This window comes from Thamnophis sirtalis, unplaced genomic scaffold, assembly GCF_051295495.1.
Source record: "Thamnophis sirtalis isolate CommonGarterSnake01/CBP01778 unplaced genomic scaffold, rThaSir2_p1.2 scaffold_10, whole genome shotgun sequence".
In the NCBI taxonomy this organism is placed as follows: Eukaryota; Metazoa; Chordata; class Lepidosauria; order Squamata; family Natricidae; genus Thamnophis; species Thamnophis sirtalis.
This window is the reverse complement of record NW_028261390.1, coordinates 73,322,848-73,348,180: the sequence shown is the minus strand read 5'-3', so window position 1 is coordinate 73,348,180 and position 25,333 is coordinate 73,322,848. Positions and strand designations below refer to the sequence as shown.

Below are 25,333 nucleotides of genomic sequence, written 5' to 3'. Positions count from 1 at the left end.
AGTCCTGGTTGATGTATTTTGTTTTATGCAAATAATGCAGAAACTAATCAAAATGTAAGAAAACTGCAGGTTTTAATAACAGTGGTAACTATCACAACAATAAAAGCTGTTTTTATTCTATTTTCAATAACTTATGTAATAAATTAGTCCTCGATTTGCAGCTGCTCACTTAGCGACCCTTTGAAGTAGTGACGTTTTTATGTCCCCCAGATACATTACTACATTTTGAGAGTGTGGCATCCGGGCTGGGATTTTTTCAGCAAAAGCTGCCTATAACGAACCCTTGCTTCCCTGAATGACGGGGGCATTTTGCTTAACAACTATGGCGGTTGCTTTACAACCTCCTCAAAAAAGGCGGTAAAACGAGATTGGTGGCTGATTCAATTTATGACCGTCACGCCTTATGACCAATGTGTACATATTCCATTACGATCACAATCCAAGGACTGCTCAAGAGTTGCAGATTGGAATTCTATGCGTTCCTGCTGTGTTTCTCCACCCAGACAGAGGATTTCAACTTCCCAAATTCTAGGAACTGAAGTCCAGAGTCTGAAAGTCACCAAGGTTGAGAAACTTTCCTATATAAATGCAAAAAGGACCATAAACAGTCCAGTGAAAGTGGAATCCATCCCAATTCAAAGGCCAGATAAAAATCAAATTGAAACAACAGTTTCAACGGTCAAGAGAGATTCATTAGAAGCGCTTCTTATTGGAGGGGGGAAAAGAGAGGATTGTTTCCCCTTGGCTGAACCAAGGCTGCTCTTCCCTTGACTGTCCTCCATGGAGCACTCCCGGGTCTAAAGGGCAGCAAGACCCTCCTTGGGGAACGAGTCACAGGCTTCATTTTCTGGCCTTTGAAGTCCAGAGTCACAAGGGCCCCTCAAAGCCTCCCCCCATTTTTACATACCCCGTAAAAATTTCAGTCTTGGGAGATTCACAGGGAGCCTGTGTCCCCCCCACCCACCCTGACAGGTTCCTATAGACAATGTCATTATGTTCTTTAAATGAACTTGTTCACCTAATTAAACAAGATAAAAGGATAAAAGAAGGTAGAAAAGGAGCTAAAATTAAGAAGCAGCTGAATTCTTGCTGGGAAAAAAAAAAGCCCCAAATCCATATTTCGGCTTTGTCGTCAGCTGGGTTTTCTTACTCCGTTCCTGGGCCTTTCCTTCCAGTTACAGATGGGGGTCGAAAAAGTCAGAGTGGCAGCCACAACCACACAACTGAAACCTGGTCTCTTTTTTTTGGTGGGGGTGGGGAGGTGTATAATTTTATTACTTTATTAAAGAAACCAGTTCCAATTAATATAAAGTGAGAAAAAAGGCAGAAGGAATCAAAGAAAGCTGAAAATGCAAAAAAAGACAGGGAACAATTAAAAAAAACCACCATTTGTCTTCTCACTTTACCTTATCGATGGTACCTTTCGGGCCAATTGAGCTGGGCTGTCATTCGCCCTCCTTAAGGAATCCTTTGGCGGTTCCCCATCTTGGGTCGGGGCCAGAAGCATAAAGTGAAGCCGCAATTAAACTGCCCAATTTGCACCGTCCCCACGGCTGTAAGGGAGGAGCAGATGGAAGATGGGGCCACCCGACATCCTCACACACCCACACCTCCAATCCCAATTGCTGGTCTCAGGAATTATCTAGCTCTTTTAAGCAAATTAACTGACTTCCTTGGGGGGGGGACTCGTACCCGAAACTCTGGTTAAGGCTCCCTTGTTGAGGTGACCCCCGAAGCACCAAAAGAGCCGAGGGCCTGATCAGCCAGTGGGATTCCTCAGACAGGGGAGGCTCCGGCCAGCTTCCTTAGCCATTCCTCTGCTAAAATAGGAGTGGTCGGAATGGTGGGCAAGAAGGCAACCTTCATGGCTGGAAAGCAGCTGTTGGAAGCTGCGCATGGGGTGGATTCATATCAATGGTGCCCAGCCCAGGAAGAAACTACAGATGAGGTCAGGACTGGCCTTTTGGAGGCCCCCACCTGGCCCTTTAAGTGCAGGCTCCCTGCCCTCTTCATTGGCTGAAACCATCACTGCATTTCTGCTCTTAAATTGCTTTGCTCCCCCCCCCCCAGCTCTGCCTCTCTTTCTCCCTCCTTCTCAAAGGCTTCTGGTTTGTTTCTGGGGCCCAGTGGTAGAATTGCAGAGGCCCCTCTAAAGACCCCCGGAAGGAAGCATTAAGGTAAGAGGCTTTGGGCTGAGATGGGCTGGAGTTCCCCCTTTTCCTCATGGCGGACGTCTTTTTCAAATTGTAGCTATTACAGCCTAGAAGTTTCCCCTATTTTGAAATTATTTTTACTTTCCGGCATCTTTCTACTAGAAAAAATATTACAAAGGAATTAAAACAAGCCAGCATCGGTTGACAGAAAGAAATATTGAAGAAATATTTCACTTGCACTCTTTTCTCATTCTGGAGACAAAAGCCTTAAACTTGATTCTCTGCTAATTCGAATGGTTGTATAGTGGTGAATAAGGGGGGGACAAAGGTGCAGCCATCCATCGTATGCACACACACCGTAGTTCCCTGGTGACCTGCATTCTAATCCTGGGTTAATTGTGGCAACGCCAGTAGAGCCAGGCAGCTGCTTCCCTGCGGGTGTTGCTGCTGTTGTGAGTTTCTGATCCTCGGGTGTTGGTCATTTGTGGACGGCAGAGACTCCCAAAACTTACTGGGTGAAAAAAGCTCGTTTCACTTGCTTTCTCCTGTTAGGCTGGGAGGTTCCACCACAAAAGCGCGTAGGACAAAATCGCGCTCGACAAAAGCACGCTGTGACGTCATCACAGCGCGACGAAAAAGTTCAAAAAATGTAAAAATAAAGCGAAAACCTTACCCTAAGCCCCCCAAACCTAACCCTAAACCTAACCCTAAACCTAACCCTTAACCTAACTCTTAACCTAACCCTAAACCTAACCCTAAACCTAACCGTTAAAGTAACGAAAAACCTAACGCTAGCCCTTAACCTAACCCTAACCCTAACCCTAAACCTAACCCTTACCTTTATGTGAATCGGCTTGCTTTAATTTAAATTTTATTAATTTTTATTTGAATTTTTTGATCTTTTTCGTCGCGCTGTGATGACGTCAAAGGCGCGATTTTGTCGATCGCCCTTTTGCCGTCCGCGCTTTTGACGGGTCACGGGCTGGGAAGGTTGGGGAACTGTCAGAGAGAGAGTTTATAAAACGACACAGGGAGCATCTGACTACCGAAAGAGAGAGAGGCTAAAGATGCTGCTTTGAATGCCTGTATAAGGATTCATATGCAGTTCAATGTAAGCTATCAGCGATGACCCCTGAGGCTCGGAGCTTTCTACCAAAGGGAAAACGGGGCCTGCTAATTAAATTGGCCTGGACTCAGTCAAGGACTTTGCATTCATCTGTCTCTGGTTCATTTCGATCTCTTCTTCTCTAACCCACTCAAAACAAGGGTACATTTTGCCTCTCTCCCCCGGAGGATGAGCTGAGCAGAGGTGGGCTGCTCCCGGTTCGGCCTGGTTCACCTGAACCGGTGGTGGTATTTTTGTTTGGGTCGCAGAACCAGCAGCAAACCAGGCTGAACCAGTTCTCCGGTGCCTTCTGCCGTTCTCGGCATGTTTCTGTTCATGTGCAGAACAATTTTTAGTCAAATGCGCATGTGCAAGCACCATATGGCCGGCGCGCACACGAGCGAAGCAGCAGCGCACGCTCAAAGTGGTGCGCAGCGAACCGGTACTAACCAGTTCAGGAAGCCACCCCTGGAGCTGAATCCCAGGACTGAGGGTTGTCCCATTTCCATTATCTGAGCCACCAACAGGGCCTTGTGGCACAACTGGGTCTCCCTCCCACCCACCCCCTTGGTGAGGGTCAATGAGGAGACTTTAGGGGTGGCTGGGATCTGCCTCACAGACCTGCTTCCTGGCCGATATCTCCCTGGCCTGCGAGTGAGAGTCGGGGGGGCTCCCCCTTTTCAGCCATCTACAATCTCCGTCTTGGAAGGGGAATTCCGAGCCCTGATGGACCCTGTTCCCAGCCATCCACCGCCAGAGTCTGTGAGAGGCACAGCTTCCAGTGCGGCTCTTCCTAAATAGGGATGCAGAGCAAGGGGCTGCATGTGGATGGGAGGAGAGTCAGCATCCCTTTGGCTGGACCTGTCCAGCTCTCTGCTCCACCCGCTGCCCCCCATTATAGTGTAGCCTTCATTGTCATTGTACAAAATAAATACAAGGGAATTGGTTTTAGCCCATTGGTGCCATCCAGGAGAACCAATGCAAACAGCATGAATAGCATAAGGAATAATCCCAATCCCCAATGATTAGGGGAAAAGAAGAAAGTGGGGGGGGGAATAGAAAAGTAGTCATACGTTTCCATGTGTGCGTGGAATGATTGTGGTTGCGTTTAAGAGTCTGACAGGCCAAGGACAGAAACTATTTTTAAACGGATTTGTTCGGCTGGCTAAGCTTTGGTGGGAGAAGGGCGAAGAGACAATGACCAGGGTGTGAAGAATCCTGAGCATTGATGGGCTTCAGAAGGTGGTGTAGAAACTGCAGCCGGGAGGGCAGGGTGAGAATGCAGGAAAAGGGCCGGTGGTGCTGAGGGAAACAATGGAAGGAAGCGCTGTGTCCCCCCCGCCCCCCCCATCCCACCAGCCCTGCATCCACAGCTTCCTTTCAGAGAAATTCAAAACATCGGGGCCACCAAAAAGGAACCTTGGAAAGGGAGGGGTTGTGTTTTCTGTGTTTTTGTGTGTGCAGCGAAACCAAATCTGAGCATCTGGAAAGAGAATGTTGTGCACCATCAAAAAAGCCCATTTCAAATGCTGCTGGGGCCCTTTTCCCTTCCAGAAAGGGATGTAGAAGGCCCCCTACATGTAAAACAGAGGGTAGGCATTCTGGAAAGAGAAAGAGAAGGGGTTGGTTGGGAAACCCCATAAGAAGGTTGGGCAAGCAGGTGTGGGAGACTCTGAACTGAACATGCACGGGGGGGGGGGTTGTTGATGACCCTCAGGCAGTGAAGAATTCCCCTCCCCCCAAATAGGAGAAGACTTTGGAAAGTCCGGCTTCTTCATAGCTGGTATTGATCTCTTTGATGTCCACCTCCGTGTCTGGTCACTCTCGGTGGGTTCAGTTCAAGCGAGCCTGAAGCATTGCAAGGGCTCCCCTCAAACGCTTAGGCAGGGCTCCCCAAACTTGGCAACTTTAAGACTTGTGAACTTCAACTCCCAGAATTCTCCAGCTGGAGAATTCTGGGAGTTGAAGTCCACCAGTCTTAAAGTTGCCAAGTTTGCAGCCAGCTCAGAAGTTGCATCTCCAGGCACTGGTGGGGACCCTGAAGGCCTCTTGGTCCAGCCTTTTGTCCAAGAGCCGACGCCTGCCTGGCCTCGGAAGGGCCTCCCAGGAGGGCCAGAGATGTGGGGCGAGGAAGAAAGGAGGAGGATTCCCGGTATTGGAATTCTAGTTGGGGGTGGGGGAGAGGTGGTTCTGAATTCACACAGAGCCGGGAGTTTGGAGGGCGAGAGAGATCTACCCTGGAGCCAGTCCCACCTTAAAGAAGAGGCTGTGAAGATTAACAGAGCCTGTTAAAGGTCAACATGCTGTGTTTGCAAAAAGGGCCGATTAGTCCACAGTCAACAGGAAAAGAAAGCCTCTGTGTGTGTGTGTGTGAGTGTGTGTGAATCGGGCGGGGGGGACGAGCTGGGAGCCCAAACAGGAAGGGAAAAATCAGCACTTTTGGAGTGGCAGAGGGAAAATTGGAGAGAGCAGGACCAGGAGAAGGTAGGTGTCTGCGGAGTTGGCTCTTTCTGGTTTTATTTCACGCCCTGGGCTGTGAGCAAGACTTTAGGGGCGATCCTGAGCAAGGGAGGGGGACAGCCTTCTGCAGGCATGCCAGACGCAGCTGCCCGCTCTTGGAGCCCAGGGCCATTGGGGGGAAGGGGCACTGCAGCGGCACGAGCCCTCCCCCAAGGGCATCCCCGGAGTGGCAGCGGAGAAAAAGTGGGTGGGGCCCTTTGGGTAAGGAAGGGGCGGGGCCTTCTGCTCTTCAGCCTTCCTCCCAGCTGGCCCTTCAGATGCCCTTTGCCAGGCCCAGAAGGGAGGGGGCTGAGGAGCAGCAGCCGGGTTAGATGCGGGCATCTGGGAAGCACCAAAGGGCCCATCCGGCAGCCGCCCTAAGCGAGCCTTCCCTCCCATGGCAGCCGGTGGGCCGGGAGGACTCTTGGTCCACGCTGGGCCCAGCTGAGAAGGTCCTTTTCCTTCCAGCCCCGTCCTGATAGCCGCAGAGGCTCTGCTGCTCTGGGAAAGTCTTCCTCAGGCCCCCCAGCGTTTCACAAAGGAGATCAGGAGGCGGCCTGGGTGTGCGCAGTCCTCAAGGCCTCCTCTCTTCCGCTAGAGCCGGTGCCCAGATTTCTCCTTCACCAGCTCTGCCAGGAACGGAGTCCTGTCCGTGGGGATTGCGCAGAGCGGCTGCAGGGGAATGAAGAAGGCGAACCCCCTTTCCCAGACCACTGATGAACTTCAGCTGCTCCAGAAACACCCCAGGCTTTGCCACCCTGTTGTAATCCTGTAGGTGGCCTGGCAGTCTTACTAGGCAGCTGCTGAAGGGGGGCTGGGAAGAAAGGCCAGCGTCCACCCCCCACGTAGGGCTCCTAACCAAGGGGGCGTTTTAACCAAAGACGGGTTTGTTGCCACGATGTAGGCCCCCTGCGACCGGATGCTTCTGCCGCCCATCTAGACACCATGGAGCCCTCAGCAGCAGAAGCCGACGGGGCCCCCGAAGCCCCCACGACTGACGTTGCCCCCCAGGAAAAGCCTCCCCTCAGCTCTCCGCTTGATCCCGGAGCAGGGCAGACCCCGAGCTGGGAAGAAGAAGAAGAAGAACCTGAGCTCCTGGGACAGGGGGACCCCAGCCACGCAAATGCCCTGCCATCTCCAGCGGAGAAGGAGGGAGCTTCACTGCAGCCGCCACAGAAAGGTAACACACATCCACATCCACACACTCCCCGCATCTTCCCAGCTTTCCCCTGACTTTTGAATGGGGTTCTTTGGGGTTGCTCCCCCCACGACCCCCTCCCCCGCTTCCCAATATAATCTCTGGCTGGCCAGAGTGAAATTCTGCAGTCTCATTTTCTGACCCTGGACAGCTGTTTACTAGTTCGAGATGCTTTTGTGATTCAGCAAATCACAATCTGCTGAATTAAAATCTGGGCAGGATTCACATGACTCCCGTCTCCATGGCCTGCAGCAGAGAAAGATGGGTGCCAGCTAAAGTAATACATAAAATCAGGTAACAATGAATATGGATAAATACGTTTATCCCACGTAGCCGGTATTTAAATGTTTACTAAGGTTTGTCTTTTATTTTCGGGCCGATTCCCTGTTTTTCTATCCTGGAAGCACTCAAGGCTACAATTTATGGCAAAAGGAGAACATTTAATTTTTTAAATTTTATTTTCTCAAGCATGTATAAGATAACAGATATAAGTATAAACATGATTATGAACACAGGAAATGGATACGAATAAGCGAGGACAGTAGGACAGGGACGGAAGGCACGCTGGTTATGCGCTTATGCCCGCCCCCTTTACGGACCTCTCAGGAATATTTAATTAAACCTTCAGAAAGGGCTCAATTCTGCAGTGGAGATTAAGTTCCTCCAAGGATGGAAAAGTGGAGCTCTAACCTGCAGGTTTAGTCCTGGGAGAAGGGGGTCTACCAGCCCTCCAGGTTGGGGGAAGGTCTTTATTCCCCTTGCTAGCAACCTGGGGCTCCGCTGGGCAGCACAGACCAAGACTCAGCCATGGAAGGGCCCTCCTACGAGGAAAGCCAGGCCATGGGCGAGGTTGATTGGAACACCTTCAGCCACAGGCGACAGACGAGTCGGGTCTGAAAGAGCTCCCGAGGTGGCACAGTGGTTAGGATGCAGCACTGCAGGCCACTTCAGCTGACTGCTATCTGCAGTTCAGCAGTTCTAATCTCACCGGCTCAGGGTTGACTCAGCCTTCCATCCTTCCGAGGTGGGTGAAATGGGGACCCAGACTGTGGGGGCAATTTGCTGACTCTGTAAACCGCTTAGAGAGGGCTGAAAGCCCTACGAAGCGGTATATAAGTCTAACTGCTATTGCTATTGCTAGCTCCCCCTCCCACCCTCCCTTTCTCCTTGTGGGAACTGGGGAGGGGCTTGTCCGAGATGCTTCCTGAAGTGGGTTTCTTGGCTGGGGCTCCAGAGGACCCGCTTGTCCGGCCTTTGCCCCACTGGTGGCCCTCTACCCCAAGGGACCCTCCTCCTGCTCTCCTTCGTTGGACAGGCTTGCAGGGGAGATTTCACTCCATTACTTGGTTTCACGACAAGTGTCAGTATTCCAAAATAGCATCAGAAAGTAAATCAGAGTCTGAGGCAAAGTATTGCTCAAAGTTCCCATTGATGAAGAGAGCCACGTTGCCACATCTGGGAAAACCCGAATCTGAAAACTTCCCGGTTTTACCCACCTAGTTGAAAGTTCAAGATCTTGCCCCCCACCCCCACAGGTCCATCCCATGGCCCAATCTCCCACTGCCACGCTGGCAGCTTCCACCCATCCAGTTCTGGTCAGGTGCAGAGACAAAGAATGACCTTGGCTTCCTAGAAAGGAATTTTGTTATGGCTACATAGCATCTCACTCTGTACAATCCCCCCTCCCATTTTCCCACAACAGAAAAGGCATAGCAGAATAACAGAAAGTGTGGCAGGCCAAAGACCCCAAAGAAAAGATGGATGCAGGGATTACTCCATTTGCCTCTTTTCTGACTTTTTGCAACACAAAGTGAAATTTCCTTGCTCACCCCATAGCTGCCCCACAGAAGAGAAGTGGAGATGGAGTTTTGGCCTCCCCAGAGCAGAAAGCACCTCTGCTCTCAACAGGGAAACGGAAGGGCTGTCCCTGGGGAGGCTTAACCATAAACCTGGTATTTTCAGCTCTCTTCCTGAAGATAACCCTGGTCCGGCGAAGGACCGGCCTGCCTGATCCTCAGCTGCAGGAGTACCTTCAGGGAAGACTCCGTCTCCTGGAGAACGACGGCCAACGTGCCGTGGCGGTTTTTAGCGTAAGTTTGTAAAGGTGGGATGAAAGTCGGCCTTTGTCGTATGGACTCGGGGGCTCCTCCGTCCAACTCCGAGGGTGAGGTGGAGAGGAGAAGGCACAGCTCTGCCACCGCTTTCTTCCTTCTGACAGGCCTTTCCTGCCACCAGCCCAAAGTTCTCCCGAATGTGTGGCAGCTGCAGGCAGGGAGACGGTTGGGGTCCTCTGCTTCCCCGTTGTGTGCTTGGAGCAAGCTACATGGGAAAGAGTTGGGGAAACAATGGAGCCAAAGGCTCTTCCCAAATGTGGGATCCTAGAACCTTTGGCTGTGAGATCAGTGGCCGTGGACCAGGGGTGGGATTCAATTTTTTTTACTACCGGTTCTGTGGCCGTGGCTTGGTTTGCCGTGGCATGGCTTGGTGGGCGTGGCAGGGGAAGGGTACTGCAGAATCCCCCCTCCCTCCCGATCAGCTGGGACTCGGGAGGCAGAGAAATGATGGGGGCGGGGCCAGCCAGAGGTGGTATTTACCGGTTCTCCAGATACTCAAAATGTCCGCTACTGGTTCTCCAGAACTGGTCAGGACCTGCTGGATTTCACCCCAGCCGTGGACCTCCTGAATTGTGAAAGCCCTCCTGCCTTTCTTCTTGGTCCCGCGATCCCCTCTTCTCTCTTCTCTCCTCAAGAGATTTAGAGGCGGTTTTGTCTCCCAAGAGTCTGTAGAGGAGAGTCTCCGTTTCTACATATGTTTCTTAACCCATTCAGAATATGAATATTTTTAACGTGTAACATAATGGAATAATGATTTCCAAATACTTTGAAGAGCAGATGTAACCAGGTCAGGGAGAGGCAGAAATTAGCTGCAAAAATCTATTTCCATTTTTGGTCAGTCATATTTGGGCTGTTTTTCAAGAGGGGACAAATGTGTAATGCAGAATCGGGCTATGACTTCCTTGTGTCTTTTAAACTCAAAAGATTTGCTAGTTTTGTTCCCAGAAGAAACGGACGGCAAATCCTCTTTGTCCTCCTCAGGAGTTATCGGCCAGATTGCTGTCCATCCACAGTGAAGACCGTCTCATCGCCATCACATTTTGGACCTTGGAGGAAATCTGGAAGTTTATAACTTACTTTTCTCTTGGTAAAGCAACACATCAGAAGATTTGGTATTTTGGCGGCTGTTGGTGCTCCGAAAATTAAAACTTTGTTTAAGAAATACAAATTTAAAGATCCCGTTTAAACGTTGTGCGCGATAGAGCTTCAGCTAATTTCACGCGAAGGGTTTTGGTGAGGAGAGTTTTGGAATCCAGAACTATTCAGACTGGATCCCCCTCCCTGAGTCCAACTGTTCTAACTGTGGTTTAAGATGCGTCTGTTTGGCTCCACTGCGCTGGCTGCAGCTCTTCTTCCTTTGCTGGTTTCTCAACTTCTGAGCCAAGAGAAACGATGGATAGTTTTTCCCAGGGTTGTGGAAGTCGTCTTCCCCGCTTATTCCTTCCCCATCCAAGGAGACTTTCAGGAATATAACATCTGCTTTGTTGCACTGCCGGGCAAATAACCGGGGGTGGGGTGGAGTGGGGGGTGGAACGCAACACGGCCATAGCCACAATCTGCTAGTTCCATCCTTGGGGAGTTTGGGCTGCTTGAAGGACCAGAGACGGGAGCATCTCGTCAGAGACGGGGAAGGGCCTCGGCTTAGGGCTGTGATGGCGAACCTATGGCAAGCGTGTCAGAGGTGGCACGCAGAGCCCTCCCTGTGGGCATGTGCGCCATCAGCAGCTGCTCTTATGGTTTTTGGCACATACATGTGCACAGGCCAGCTGGTCTTCGCGGGTGCCAGAGCGCCGGAAAATGGCTGGAAAAACGGCCCAAAACCAGGCCGTTTTCCAGGCAATTTCCAGGCTGGTTTTCTGGCTGTTTGTTGGACTGTTTTTGGCCCCAAAACAGCAGAAAAAAGGCCTGAAAACAACAGCAAAAAAGAGAGAAAAAAGCCCAAAACCAGGCATACGCAGAGCAGCCAGCACACCCGTTCCGTTTTGGTCACTCGGTGCTGAAAAGGTTGGCCATCCCTGTTTTAGGGACAGAGGCCCTCTGGAACTCCCTGAGGTTTTAAGGCATTCATGGTTGAAGTGGTCAATGGTCAGAAATTGCAACCGTTGTCAAAACAAGGAAGTTTCCCTCTCAAACCTGCACTGGAGACCGAAGGATCCTTTTTGCCCCGTAAGGCAGTCCTGCCCCTCTGCCCTGCCCCTCCTTTTCTTCTTCAGCCTGGCGTGGATCACGGGGTAGAAAAACTCTGGAGGTCAGAGAGTTTTGGGGAGCTCGTCAAAAGCTAGGAAAAAGGTATGCGTCAAACGGACGCTGATGATTTTTAAGGAACAGGCCGTGTGGGATAATGTGAAAACTGCTTTTGGCAGGTTTTTTAAGCCCCTGCCTGGAGACCCTCTTGCTGGATGACTCCCTGTGGCTCTCCTCGCCAGAAGAAGCTGCTGGAATCGAGGCCCTCTTGGACGAGACCTGCCTCCACCGGCTCTACAGGGGACTCTTGATGGAAGAAGGTACCTGGGGCTTCACCTGCGCTTGCGAAAGGGCCTTTGGCCTCTGCTCAACCGAAGGGGAGGCGAGGAGGAACTTTGGGCCTCACTTCAGAAACCGTCTGAGGAAAAGATGGCGCCTGACAAAGGCAAAACAAGAGGTTCTGTTGGTGGGAAGGGAGTTGGGTTTGGAGGCTGAGGTGCCTCTGCTCTGGCTGGGATGACACACTTCCACGGGTCTCTCTCTCTCTCTCTGCCTGTCTGCCTGCTCAAGGCAACCTGGTTTTTGGACAATCACGTCAGCACAATGTTCCTCTTTGATGGACAACAACCGCATCCACAACTGCAGGACGCGCCCCTTGTTCCATGTGGTGCTTTCCCCCCTTCAGGTGCCTATTCGGGGTTTTCTCCCGAGAACGTTGACGCGAGGAATCCCAGAGCCATTTGCCAGGTGGAACCGGCAGCTCCAGAGCAAGTCCCGGACGGCCACCCCCCCGATGGCTTGGAGCCCCCGGTGCCTTTCCATCAGTAGGTGCCCGAGTTCCCTCGCAGGGCTTCCCTCTGCCTGAGCGAGGGCTCCGGGGGGGGGGGGGGTTGAGCCTACCTTCAGCACATTACAGGGACGCCGTTTATGGTTGGTTGAATGTTACTTTCTGGAATTTTCAGGTGGTTTCTGAAAGCAAATGCCGCGTCTGATGGGTTGGCTGGCATAACTGCGCTTCCAGTCACAGACCAAGCAGGTAAGGAGCAAAGATTAAAATTGGGTTTTCAATTTCTGCGTCCATGACTTAAAGAGTCCCTTCAATGTAACATGTAAATGCTGCCCATTTACTCAGCCTCCTGGCACTGTGGTGGGATTCCCTTGGCCTCCTCCTCCTCCTCCTCCTCCTCCTTCAAACCCTCTTATCCCCTCTCCTGAAGGAGCTGTTTGCGGGGAAATTCTGTTTAAAAAATTGGCTCTGATGGGTGAATAAGAGAGAGAGAGAGGGGGGGGGAGATGGGTGGGTTTAATGACCCCTTATTTCTAGTGTTACTCTCTGTGAAACTTGTAACATCAACATCAACATCACTGACATGTTGTGGGCTTATTTGATGTCTTCCACATCGTCCAGCCACAGGGTTATCTGTCGCCGTCGTCAGCCACGAGAGCGCTGTGCCAGACGAGATCAGTTTCCAAAAAGGAGATGAGATTGAGATCATTGGCTACTTCGTGAGCTGCATGCCGTGGTTTGTGGGGAGGCGTCTCTCTTCGGGCCGGGTTGGCTTTGTGCAGAGCCACTGTGTGGAGCCCGAGGGCTTCCTGGCCATCGCCACAGAGTAAGTACCCTCCGAGTCAGTGGCGCTTGCCAGGTGTCCCGCCAGGCGAGGCAGGAAAGGTTCTTCCTGACCACCTGTGCTGGTGACAGGGAAGCAGATCTCCTGGCCACCATTGGGGTCCCCTTCCCTGCATCAAGGGGGATGGGACCCCGAGGATATCCCACAAGGCAACCACCTTGCGACGGCTCAGCAGAATTTCCTTAAAAATAATGACGCTTTGATCTCATCTCCCTTTCCCCCGCCCTACTTTTCTGATGGCTTCCTTGATCCCTCCCTCCCTCATCTTCTGGTAAGGAGGACTTTCCCTGGGAAGCCGTAAAAGTCCTAAAATTGCCCCGTTTCCCCCTTTCTCAGACTTCCGTGCACGGACTTCTTCCGGGAAGACGGCGACTCTTCCACGAAAGAAGAATCCCTCTTGGATGATCTGGCCAGGCTCCTGGCGCCCACTTCCCAGGGGACCATCTGCAGCGCCTATCAAATCGGTGAGCCGTTCCCAGGTGTTGCAGCAGCTCCCTCCCTGGGCAGGACAGAGGCTCAAGGCGGCTGGGCGCCTCTTGGACTTCGCAGTTTGCTAAAAAGGAGAAAAAAGTTATCTATGTATTTACATTTCATTGGCCTCCAAAGTCAAGGAACTGAAGGAGCATGAATTTAAAGATCCGATCATTTGGATGCCTCAGCAGGGTGGAGCTCAAAAGGAGGATGGATTTAGTAGTTGGAATATGGATTTCTTCAATGTTCTTCAAAGGATTCCATAGGTCATTTCTCAGCTTTTCTGCACTGAAGAAAAATGGGAAGGCCTGCATTTAATGCCACTGCAATTACTTCCAGGATGTAGTAGAGCTGTGGGTTAACCTCTTTATCCGAAAGGAAGCTGAGCCTCAATTTAGGATTGATGAGAGAGAGAGAGAGGGGTGGTGGTGGTGGGGGAACCAATCCAAACCATAAGCCTACATGATACTTGGCCTCGTAAGGTTCTGGTCTCCAGGTGAAACCATACTTGGAAATTGGTCATCACCAACCCAATAAATGTGTCTGTGTGTTTCCAGGCCCAAATTTGGCATCCTCGGGTGAAGCCACCAGGTTGTTGCAGAGTTCCCAGGATGGGGCTTCGAGTCCCTCTACAGTATTAGGCCTCTCAAAGTAGGCAGTCGATAAGCCAAACGTGGCCTGAACGATGCTCTCATTTATCTCATCTCTCCCACAGATGCACAGAATGACGTGGGCCCCCAGAAACCTCGGGAGGAAGGTAATACAAGGTGTAAATACGCAAGACGGAGGGAACATTTTAGGGGTTTTTAAAGTGTAAAACAAGGCAGAGGAGGAAACGTTGGGCTGAGATCAGTGGTGAAATTCAATTTTTTTTACTACTGGTTCTGTGGGCGTGGCTTGGTGGGCGTGGCAGGGGAAGGATGCTGCAAAATCCCCATTCCCTCCCTACTCTGGAGGTGGCATTTGCTAGTTCTCTGAACTCCTCAAAATTTCCATACTGGTTCTCCAGAACCTGTTCAGAACCTGCTGGATTCTACCCCTGGCTGAAATGATGTGTGATGGAAGCTTTACTTTTTATATCTATATCTAGTGAAGATATTTAATGCAGGTATCTAATAAGGGTATTGTCAGGCTTCCAAATAGCATCCAAAATTAAATCAGAGTCCGAGGCAAAGGATTCCTCAAAGTTCCAATTTATTAAGAGAGCCGGGTTGGCACATCTGGGAAAACCGGAATCTGAAAGCTTCCCGGTTTTCTCCACCCAGTTGAAAGTTCAAGATCTTGCCCCCCCACACCCACAAGTCCATCACATGGTCCCATCTTCCACTGCCACGCTGGCAGTAGTTCTACCCATCCAGTTCTGGTCAGGTGCAGAGACAAAGGATGACCTTGGCTTCCCAGAAAGGAATTTTGTTATGGCTACATATCATCCCCCCCTCCCATTTTCCCACAACAGAAAAGGCCTAGTAGAATAATAGAGAGTGTGGCAGGCCAAATATCCAAAAGGAAAGATGGCTGCAGCCCTGACGGGTATCTTCTATATCTAATCTAATGAAAAGAAGGGCTGGGGTGACATGATAGCAGTGTTCCAATATTTGAGGGTCTGCCACAGAGAAGAGGGGGCTGACTTGTTCTCCAAAGCACCTGAAGGCAGCACAAGACGTATCAGAGGGAAACTTTACCAGGAGAGAAATAACCCTGGAATAACGTGCAGCCTTCCTCTTCCTTTCTCTTCCAGAAACGCCCCCTTCCTTCTTCAATGAAAAGGAGAGCCCGACGCCATGCAGAGCGCTGAGGTCACTCATGAAGATGAAGGACTTCCAACTGACTGAAGATGAGAAGCAGCAGCTGCCCACTTGCCATGGGCCGGAGCCCCCCCTTTTGCAGAAGCCACGTTTCTCCCTGCGCCAGGATGGGACTTTGGGGCCAGAAATCCCTGACTCGTTACTGTCGTTTTTGAACCAGGGGGGCTTTGTGGAGGGCTTGGGGGGCCTGTACGACCCTCCTTTGTCCTTTCTCAAGACGTCCATCCAGGGCGATGCCACGGAGGAAGAGCTGATGGATTCCTTGGCTCGCGCTCGGGCAGTGGCCAGACAAGCCGACCTGCCCTGGGCCACGACGCGGCTCTGCTACCTGCTGGGAAGGATGAGTCTCCGGAAGTCCAAGCTGTCCCAGGCCCGGGTGTATTTGGAAGAAGCCCTGGCAACCCTCCGGGGGGATTTCCGCGACCTCCACTTGGTAGTCACTCTTTACACCCACCTCACAGGCATTTACCTGAAGCAGAAGAACGCGGAGAAAAGCGCTTCCTTCCTCGACAAAGCCGCCTCTTTGCTGATGGGCCTGGCCAGCCACACGGACGGTGCAGAGGCGGCCCTGGAGATCTTGAACTATGCCTTGAAAAGAGCCGTGCTCAGCCGGAGCAGAAACGCCGAGGCCAGGGCCTGCTTCTTGCTGGCAAAGCACTGCCTGACTTTCAAGCAGGGGCAGGAACCGGCCCCCTTCCTGGAAAGGCTGCAGCAGCTGCTGAATACAGGCCAGGGGTTGCCCAGTGGCGGGGGGTCCGTGGACTGTTACCTGAAACTTGGCCAACTCTACAGCCAGAAGTGCCTGCCCCGCCTTGCGCTCAGCTGCGCCAAGGTGGTCTCTTCCCGCAGCTCCTGTTCTCTGCTGGAGCTGTTCAGGACCCTCGATTTGGTGTTAAGGAATGCCTCTAAAGTCCACAGTCCCACGCCTGGTGGACAAACACACCCCTCCCTCATGGCCTTTTACCTCCGAGAACTGCTTCACGCGCTGGAAGGGAGCAGGGGCAGCCAGAAGCTGCGTGGCATCATTTACTGCGAACTTTCTCAGCTGCACAGCCGTTACAAGCGGTATGAAGAAGCCATCGGCTACATGGAGGCGGCTCTAGAGCTGAACCCGACTGGAGAAGTGGAGGAAGACACCATTAACCGCTTCATTTTCCTCAGCTGGCTCTACATCCTCCATCGGCAGAGTGACACGGCGCTGTGCATTTTGAACGCGGTCGCAGAGTCCCCCTGGAGCACCCGCCAGCAGTTGGGCGTCATCCATAACATGGCAGCCATTAGTCTGAGACAGAGGAATCAGCTCAGGGAAGCCGCGGAGAGCTACTTCAGAGCTCTGGGCATTTCCAGAGAGACGGGCAGCGTGGCTAACGAGGCCGTGGCTCTGGCCAATCTGGGCCTCCTGTACCTGCACTCGGCTGCCCAAAGCCTGGGGGAGCATTTCTTGATCAAAGCCATCCAGCTCTTCTCCGAACTCTCCAGCGGAGAATGTGGGGGGAACTTCGTGGCCATCCTCCTCCGGCTGGGGCACCACTACGCCCGCGGGGCCCAGAAGGAGAAGGGGAGGAATTGCTACGAGTGGGCCTTTCTGGTGGCCATGGAATGCGAGGATGTGGAAGGTAAATTCATTTCCCAGGTTCACAATTAGGATAAATGAGGCTGTAAAGCTTTTCCCCAGCTCTCAAGGCGGAGGGCCCGGAGGAGCTAAGCTGGGTACCTTCCTCGGGTTTCTTTTGTCCGCTCAGACACACACATTTCGAAGCAAGTCTGCTGCCCTCGCTTCTCCCTCTGCTACGACCTGGAACCATCAAGGGACGGAGGACCCAGGAAGGGAGGGTGGAAGCTTCTGCCTCCTCCTCCTCCTCCTCCCCCTCCCCATTCAATGCCCAAATACTTTGCAAACTTCTAAAAGTTTGCAAATGTTTTGCTTTATGGCTTGAGTTGGGCCCTGTGTAGAGTAAGGCTGAGTTTTACCCGCCTTCTTATGTTCAAAATTAAAAGTTCTTTTACGAAATGAGACAGGGAATCCCTAGAAGCCCAAATGCTCTTTGGTGATGCCCTAATACAGAGCATTTGTTATTGATGTGGTTCAGGCAGTTCAGTGCATGGAAAGGGACGGCCACACATAAAGGTCGGCTCTTCAGGCTGGTGAGAAGCTGTGGGGGCCGAGGGCGTCTTGCTGCCGGAAGGCTTTGTGGCATTAATGGGCCAACCGCCCCTCCTTTCTAGGGCAACTCCAGGCGGTCCAGCACCTCTGCCATTTCCACAGCACGGTTGTCCCAGATCCAGCGCAGTGTGTCCTCTACAACGAATATCAGCTCACCCTGCTTAGGAAGATGTCCGACAAGGTCACGGAAGGGCAGGTGCTGGAGACCATCAGCCAGCTCTACCTGTCTCTGGGGACAGAAAGGTAGGAACTGCAACGCACAGCAGAGGTGGGATTCAGCAGGTTCTGAGCAGTCCTGGAGAACCGGTAGCGGAAAGTTCGAGTAATTCTGAGAACCGGTAAATACCACCTCTGGTTGGCCCCGCCCCCATCTATTCTCTGCCTCCCGAGTCCCAGCTGATTGGGAGGAAATGGGGTTTTTATAGTATCTTTCCCCTGCCACACCCACCAAGCCACACCTACAGAACCCGTAGCAAAATGTTTTGAATCCCACCCCTGTAACGCAGGAGCTTCCAGTGAGGAGGCTGTTGTCACTCAGCCACTTTGTTAGTGAGCTGGACACAAGAGTCTCCTTCTGCAGGCAGAAGAGGCTGCCTTTCCCTCAACAAAAAGTTACTTTATCCCAAGAACAGGGATACCCTCTTCTGATGTCTGGGATCAAAGTTTCCATCATTGTCAGCCAGCCTGGCCCAGCCCGAGCTCTGCTGGACAAGCAGCGTTGTTCAGCCCTTCCCCACAGTGGCTGCAGGATGCTTGCATTCTCTCTAAGGGAGGGGGGGGGATTGACCCACTGAGAGTGGTGCTGAGAAGACCCGGACTTTGACACTGCAGGGAAAGCCCTGGAGGGTCTCAGCCCCCCACCTTCTTTCTAACATTCTGATCTTCACGGCCAGCAGAATTTCGGGGATAATGCAAGGTCAGCCGGATGGTGTTTCTCCTTCTCCTTCAGGGCCTGCCGGTCTGCTCTGGACTACCTGAAGAGAAGCCTTGGCATCTTCATTGACCTTCAAGCCAAAAATAAGGAAGCCCAGGCCTGGCTCCAGGCAGGGAGGATCTATTACGCACTGCGGGAGAACGAATTAGTTGACGTTTACATCCAGGTAAGGGGAATCACCTGGGGAGGTCACTGAAGCTGACCTTTTCCTCAACTGTTTTAACTAAAAAAAAGAGCAGATGCTAATTTGGTGGTTTTTACAATGACCTGTCTAACAAGTAGGCGATGGGTCTTTCAGCCGTATCTTGATGCCCTCTGAAATTTACTTACTTTTCTCAGGAAGAGCAAATGGGCTCACAACTAATTATTTCCATATATCTCAACATTATAAATACTTTTTTTTAATAAATAGAAATATACACTTTCTAGCTATTCACAATTTGCAATTGATAGTGTTCCTCCCATCAGAAGTGTCGATTGCTCCTTCATATTCTATCCCTTTCAGTTGAAAGATTGCCTGTGAGTTTGCTTTTCCCCAGACGGGCAGTGAGAGGTGGGACTCTCATTGTAGATCAGGTCCCACAAACACGTGCTGAGTCATTCCGCACACGGATTCTTTCAGATGCGCTGACCCCTTCCAGGGATCAGCAACCTGGTCTAAGCAACTCTGGAGCCGCATGTGGCTCTTTCATCCCTCTGCTGCAGCTCCCTGTCGCCAGTCAGCTCCACAATTGATAGGGCTTCCGGTTAGGACAGGTAGAGGAAAAAGGACGCCGCCCTAGGAGGAGACTCTATGGGGAATCGGACTTCTGGTCACTCCAGACTTGAACAGGAGGCTTCCGGTTAGGATCTCTGTGGCTCTTTGAACGTTTAAGTTTGCCGACCCCTGTTCTCTAGACCATCTTCTCTATGGTGCCTTTAGCATCTTCAAGATGTCACCAAGCCTTGGCGGAAAGGATGGAATGTTTTGTGGCTGTGATTTGGGGGTGCTTCAAGAAGACCTTCTACGTTTCCAGCAAAGAAGGGATGACCCAGTTCTTATTCAAATGTAAAATGTGACATCAGAAGAGGCGGCTAGCGGCCGTTCTAATTCCATAAGGCCTATTTATGGAACGCTGGAAGAAGAAGAAAGTGGATTACAAGCAGCTTTGGGTTGCACAGGGCTTCTGTTCCTTTCCGTGTTGCTCCCTCTGGTAAAAACCCTCCTTCCCGCCTAGGTTGCTCACAACGCTGCTTTGAGCTCTCGGGACCCCAATTTAGAAATGGAAATGCTCGAAGCCTCGGGAGACATTTTCTTCAACGGAGACTGGGAGAAGGAAAAAGCAGCGCCCTTCTACAGGGTGGGTATCCTCTTCCCACCCTTCGCCCGGGCCGTCCTCGAGAAATTGGGCAGATGAGGCTGGGTGGGTGGCCTTTGGGATGCCGCACCCTGCGAGACGGCCCTTTGTCTCCTGCTCCTGCTTTAGGACAAGGCCCTGCCGCTCGCTGTGAAGGCCAAAAACAGCAGTGCTGAACTTCGCCTCTTCAACAAGTTGGTTGGGCTGTTCTTGACCTTACGGAAGTATGAGGAATGCCTCGGATACGCCCAGGCGTCACTAATGCTCAGTGTGGATTTAGGTAAACCTGCCCAATGCGTTTCCGAAAGTCACTTGGGGATGTCAGCGAAGACAGAGAAGGTCACCTGGGCAAAGCAGGGGTGGGTTGCTGCCGGCATTACTGCCAGTTCGGCGCATGTGCATTTGCAACTAAAAAGGTCCGCGCATGCGCACAATGTCAGCAAAGGGGAAAGAAATCTATTTTTGGAATGGAGATCGTTCTGTGCATGGGCAGAACCGAAAATCAAGATGGCGCTGATGACGAGAGAACCGGTTCGGGGGTGTGGCAGGCCGGGTTGCTACCTACTCGGCCGAACCGGTCCGAACGAACCGGTAGGAACCCTCCTCTGGGGCAAAGGGGTCTGAGGGATGAACCGTGGCAACCAGACCGATTTTCTGGGTTAGCTTCAGATGTTTTATGGCTCATCCAAGCAGCTTCCTCAGTCAGAGCAGGTCTGTAGGCAGAGAGTCATCGGAATGGGCCACCTCCTGCCACGCCAACCTCTAAGGGGTTTTCTCCCCAAAAGGCACTGCGATATGTCAATTAGGCCACACAGACAAAGGCGTCCGAAGGTTGAATCAGGACTTCCAAGGCCTCTCTGCCCTCCCTGGCTCCCTCTGACTGATGAAGCTGCCTGGATGAGCCGTGAAACGTCTCCAGCTGATAAGAAAACCAGGCAGTCTGGTTGCCCCAATTCAGCCTTCGGTGCCTTGGGGATGAGCCAGAGTTGCAGAGAAAGAGACACATCCTTGGCCTTGTGTCACTGCAGACCCCACAGATGCTTCCTGGGAGCAGAGGGTGGAAAAAAGGAGGGCTGAATCCAGGGATTGACAGCCTTGTCCAGGGGGTCTGCAGGGTGTGGCCCAAAAGGCCCATTTCATGGCCACTGGGGTCCCATCAAAGCTTCCCCCGCTTTTCATGGGAACCACACCTGCAGACGCCTTCCCTCGCCCCACTTGCAGTAGGAGAAGCTGGGAGCAAAGTCTTTGGCCTGTGGGCGATGGGGGTCTGGCAGGAGAAATTGGGGAAGGGCAGAGCAAGGTTGCAAAGGAACGGCCTTGTTACGGAGCGTCCCTGCCATCAAATCTTGCAGAAAGCTCTACTAGAGGAAATCTCTCTGAGGAGCAAAATGAGTGGAAGGCTCCCCTCCTTGCTACACTGGGGTGCAACCAGTCTTTGGGGTTATTTTGTTGATGTATGCAGACATCCGTGTGCCACCTGCTCCATAGGACTCCAGGCGGCTTATAATAACAGCAAGTTATTCCCAACCGATTGGCTAAGGCAACTCCACCCCTGTTCACCCCCAACTGTTGCCAAAGGACCCACTGCAAAGGGAGCTCCAGACTGCAGGGCTGGCATTAGGGTGAGCATCCTCCCCTCTACTCCAGAGGGGCGGGGGACCCTTGGCGTTCCCTCCCAGAGAGAAGGGCCAGAGGGCACCCGGGAGGTCTTGCTGGGAGGGACAGCCTGGAAGCTCCCGGCAGTTGAGCCACATGGGGGCCTTGGAGGTGATGGCCACCCCTGGGAATTGATCCTGGTAGCTGTGGCAGCAGCCTCCCGTTGCGCCTTCGACTTCCTCACTGGCAGCCAGGCCACTGTCGCTCAGACCAATTAAGAAGAATGTGCTGAAGCTGTCTAATTGTCACAATTATTCAATCCCCCAGCTCCACAAATCTATAGCCTCCACCTGCTGAATGACCTTCCGAAGCCTATTTAAAAAGGGAAATGGGTGAAATTAACACAAGAAATCTCTGGATTCCAATTGCAGTTTCTAAAACAGAAGTTAAATCTCTGCCTGCCAAAGCCTTCCGCAGATCCGTCATTCTTCATGAATAGATAAGAAAATGCAAACTGAGATTTTAGTCTTCATCAGAGTCGTTTGGTATTCACCCGAGACTGTTTTTCCTGCAACCCCCTACCCTCAACGGCCCAGCCTCGTCTCCCAGGCTGGACAACTCTTGACGCAGCATCTCAAGCGTCTCTTTTGGAGGTTTCCAAGACTGTTTGGCAGCTGGAATTCTGCCAGGCAGACGAGTCACAATCCAAACTATTCTGGGAAATTATGTTTCCTGTCATACCCTGTGGAAGGAAACACAGTATCGGTTCCAATTGGGGAGGGGTATCCATGGAGAGGGACAGAAAAGATGGATTTCTTCCTCCTCCCCAGTTGGAAACGAGGCGGCTGTCAAAGCAAGGGAGCCCCCCCCCCGTATGGCTTCTTCAAACAGAAGAATTAACAGGAGGGGAGGATTCGTTGGACAAGCCAAGGGGCGCAGGCTGCTCTCACCTCTGACAGCCGCCTCGTTTCCAATGAAGGGGGTGGGGAGTCCATGCGATTTCCTACCTCTGCATGGATTCCCCGCCCTCCTTCTGCGCACCCGCAAGCCAAAACCTCCCGGAAGGATTCTGCTGGTGGGAAAGCAGGGGGAGGGGCAGGCTAGGGGAGGGCTATTCCGGTTCCGGGCCCCCGGAAGCCCTGGTACGGGAAGGCACGCTAAATTCTTTCAACCGGTACATGCGTACCGGACAGAACCGGCTGAAACCCACCTCTGTCCTGGTGGCATATTTTGGGTCTGCTGTTCACTATTGAACCTGGTGAATCAGGACCATTCCTGGTCTGCTACCTGCCGTCTTCCTCTCTTTCATGGCCGCTTTTCTCGTTGCTTCTTGGCTAGGAGACCAGCTAAGTGAGCGAGTGGCCTACCACCGCCTGGCGGTCATCCACCATCACTTGGGGCAGTGTGAGCTGGCTGAGCACTTCTTCCTCAAAGCCGTTTCCCTCTGCCCCTCCCCGCTGGAGTTTGATGAGGAAGCCCTCTATTACGTCAAAGTGTACCTTCTCCTGGGAGACATCACCTTCTACGACCTGAAGGTAAGGCAGGAAGGAGCACCTGAAGATGGGAAATCCCTCTTGCTTCACCTGGTTGCAGAATCTTTACGGGAGACACAGGAGAACAGACCAGAACAGGCGGGGAAGCTGGGATGGCTTCAAATAATCTATGCCAAGTGTAGCTTTCATCATGTTTTCCCCAAAATAAATTGGATTATCTCACCAGAAAGGCAGAGATGCACAAGAAGCAGCTCAGCAGGAGCCTGTCTACACTTCCCAAGTTCCATAACTTCTTAACGGCAGTTTCCCTGTGTCCCTCTCCTCTTTAATTTTATGAGGAAGCCTTGCTGATTTAGAGGACTTGGACTGTGATTGTTTTCCCGGTGATGTTTCCCCCAGTGACTGCGGCCTCTGTCTTCCCCTGTGCAGCGACGGCTTTTTGAAGAATTTGTGTAAAAAAAGAAAAAAAGGGAGGCAATCAAATTGCAGCATTCAAGCCACAGCCTCTTGCACTCAAAAGGTGCAAAATGTTTTTGTAGAAAGAAAAGGCTCCTAATTTTAGATGAGGGAATCTGCCGTCCTCATTAAACCGATGCTTGTTCCTGCACACCTGTACAACCTCCCCCCTCCCCCCCCCGGCACCTTCCTGCCTCCTTTGCAGGCTCAGGAGAGAAGCCCTGTTTGTTATCGCTCTCATGACAACCCAAACAGAAGTGAACTGCGGAGATTAGACCGAGGAAGAAACCACGGCAGAAAAGGAAGAAAATGGGGGGGCAGCCCTGAGGGTCTGGGGTGGCTGGAGTGACGCCCTGTCAGGCAGATGAGGGGCAAGGCTAGGGGAACCACGGGGAGGGTCAGAGCATGGAATGAAGCAGCTGGAGGAGGGGGCACAGAAACCACCCGTCGCTTGCCCCCTTCCCGGTGCAGGGAGAGCGGGGGGGGGGCACAAAAGACACTCTGGCTTTTCTTGGCCCAGAAGGAGCTTTGCCACCATTGCTAAATCTCAATGGCAGATGTGTGAGTTTCTCTGCGTGGAAGGATGTATCTTTTGGTTCAAGCAAAACATGGGAAGGTGGAGGCTGTGGGGCAGGTCGTTGCTGCATTACTTTTGTAGGTGTCAACCTTGGCAAGGACGTCCCTAAAGAATCAGAAAGCCTTTTCTGCCATGATGGTGTCTTCTACTTGCTTTGGGTGAGCAGAGCCACTAGCAGGAATAGCAAAGAATGAGGCAGAACAGAGTTACTGTCGATTGGTTGGAGAGAGCCGTCTCCCCTCCGTGAGGCAATCTGCACTGGGATTGGTTGCTGTGGGTGTGGAGGGGGAGTTTCCCTTTTTCCCGCCTTTTTTCTTCTGAGTGCCCTGTGTGCTCTGGGATTTACCTCACGATGCTCCTCTTTGCCAGACTACCTTGTTGGATGGATATATATATCCATCCAATATATATATATAAATATATTTATTTATTTATTTATTTATATAAAACTACAAGTTCATGTCGGCATCTCTGACTTTGACAGCTGCTGTGCAATTCCTTGACACCCTTGTTGCTTTTCTAGACTTGCCGACTGGCCTATTTCCATTATTTTTTTAAAAAAGTAATCGCAGACCCCCTATCGCTTAATGTTTCAGGATCCTTTTGATGCTGCAGGATATTACAACCTGGCACTGGCTGCTGCCATGGACTTGGGGAACAAGAAAGCACAACTGAAGATTTACACCAGACTTGCCATAATTTACCACAATTTCCTTGTCGACCGAGAGATGTCTCTCTTCTTCTACCAGAAAGCCAGAGTCTTTGCCACGGAGCTGAATATTTGCAGAATCAACCTCTCTCCAGACCAGCCTCCCGGGAGAAAGTTCCCATGAGCCTCTCCTCTGGACACTGGCTGGAGGGCTTGCAAAGGACAGAGCACCCCCCCTTTTTTTTCTTCTTCTTCTGGCACCCGAGAACAAGAGCTTCCGTTTCTGAAGCACTCGGTATCTCCTCCTCCTTCCCACCCATTTCCCCCAAAATAAGGACAAAGTCAAGAAAGGGCATCAGAGATGATCCTGGAAGGAGCTGGCTATGAAACCACAGAACAGTTGAAGTCAGCAAACGGTGATCGAGCTCAAATGAAAGTATTTAAATGAAAATAAACATGCTAAAATAATACATATTCAAAGTTAACATTTTCTCATGCTCCAATTTTAACGTAGTTCCAGGTTCATTTGGGAAACGGTGCTTAGAGTATGAATGTTTCCTGAGGCAGCAACCGATGGATCTCCATGTGAAGGAGTAAAGTAATAAATGTTCAGTGAGCACCCAGTGGGCACCCATCTGAGGATTTTACTAGCACCCCCCCAAAGAGTGGTCTCATCGAGATCTGTTCCACACCCTTTTCAGCCTCCGGTGTCCATGAAGGACTGCAGGGTGGCTGTGGTCTTCACGAGATGCTCTGAAGGACCAAGAGTTGGGCCTCGGCCTAATCTTCATGGTGGGAGTGAAAGAAGAATTCAAACATGTCTGAGCCATTCAAGAGAACTTGACAAGGCAGCGGAACGAGGAGGTTGGGTGCCTTCCAGCGCATTCCCTCTATAGCAACTGTCACTGTCTGTTTCAGGATTATCCTTAGACGCTCTTCCCTGTAACTGAGCCAGTTGCAACAGATT

At 51.7% G+C, this 25,333-nt stretch overlaps 1 protein-coding gene across 1 annotated transcript; it reads left to right on the top strand.

The window, feature by feature from the left end:
• The first annotated feature begins 6,702 nt into the window (after positions 1-6,702).
• SH3TC1 (SH3 domain and tetratricopeptide repeats 1) lies at positions 6,703-24,851 on the top strand. Its single transcript, XM_087723709.1, has 16 exons — positions 6,703-6,937; positions 8,918-9,045; positions 10,051-10,156; positions 11,433-11,573; positions 11,939-12,077; positions 12,216-12,289; positions 12,662-12,866; positions 13,221-13,348; positions 14,071-14,112; positions 15,094-16,776; positions 17,387-17,567; positions 18,274-18,424; positions 19,476-19,598; positions 19,725-19,875; positions 22,530-22,726; positions 24,314-24,851. The coding sequence occupies exons 1-16, from the start codon at positions 6,703-6,705 to the stop codon at positions 24,548-24,550; spliced, it is 3,921 nt and encodes a 1,306-aa protein (XP_087579835.1). The 3' UTR covers positions 24,551-24,851.
• The last annotated feature ends 482 nt before the right edge of the window (positions 24,852-25,333 follow it).

What these genes read in the sequence shown, in the direction of transcription:
- SH3TC1 (XM_087723709.1), top strand. Translation starts at nt 6,703, where the DNA reads ATGGAGCCCTCAGCAGCAGAAGCCGACGGGGCCCCCGAAGCCCCCACG. An exon ending in CCAGAAACCTCGGGAGGAAG is followed by an intron (nt 14,113 to 15,093) that starts GTAATACAAGGT and finishes TTTCTCTTCCAG; the next exon opens with AAACGCCCCCTTCCTTCTTC. An exon ending in AATGCTCAGTGTGGATTTAG is followed by an intron (nt 19,876 to 22,529) that starts GTAAACCTGCCC and finishes CTTCTTGGCTAG; the next exon opens with GAGACCAGCTAAGTGAGCGA.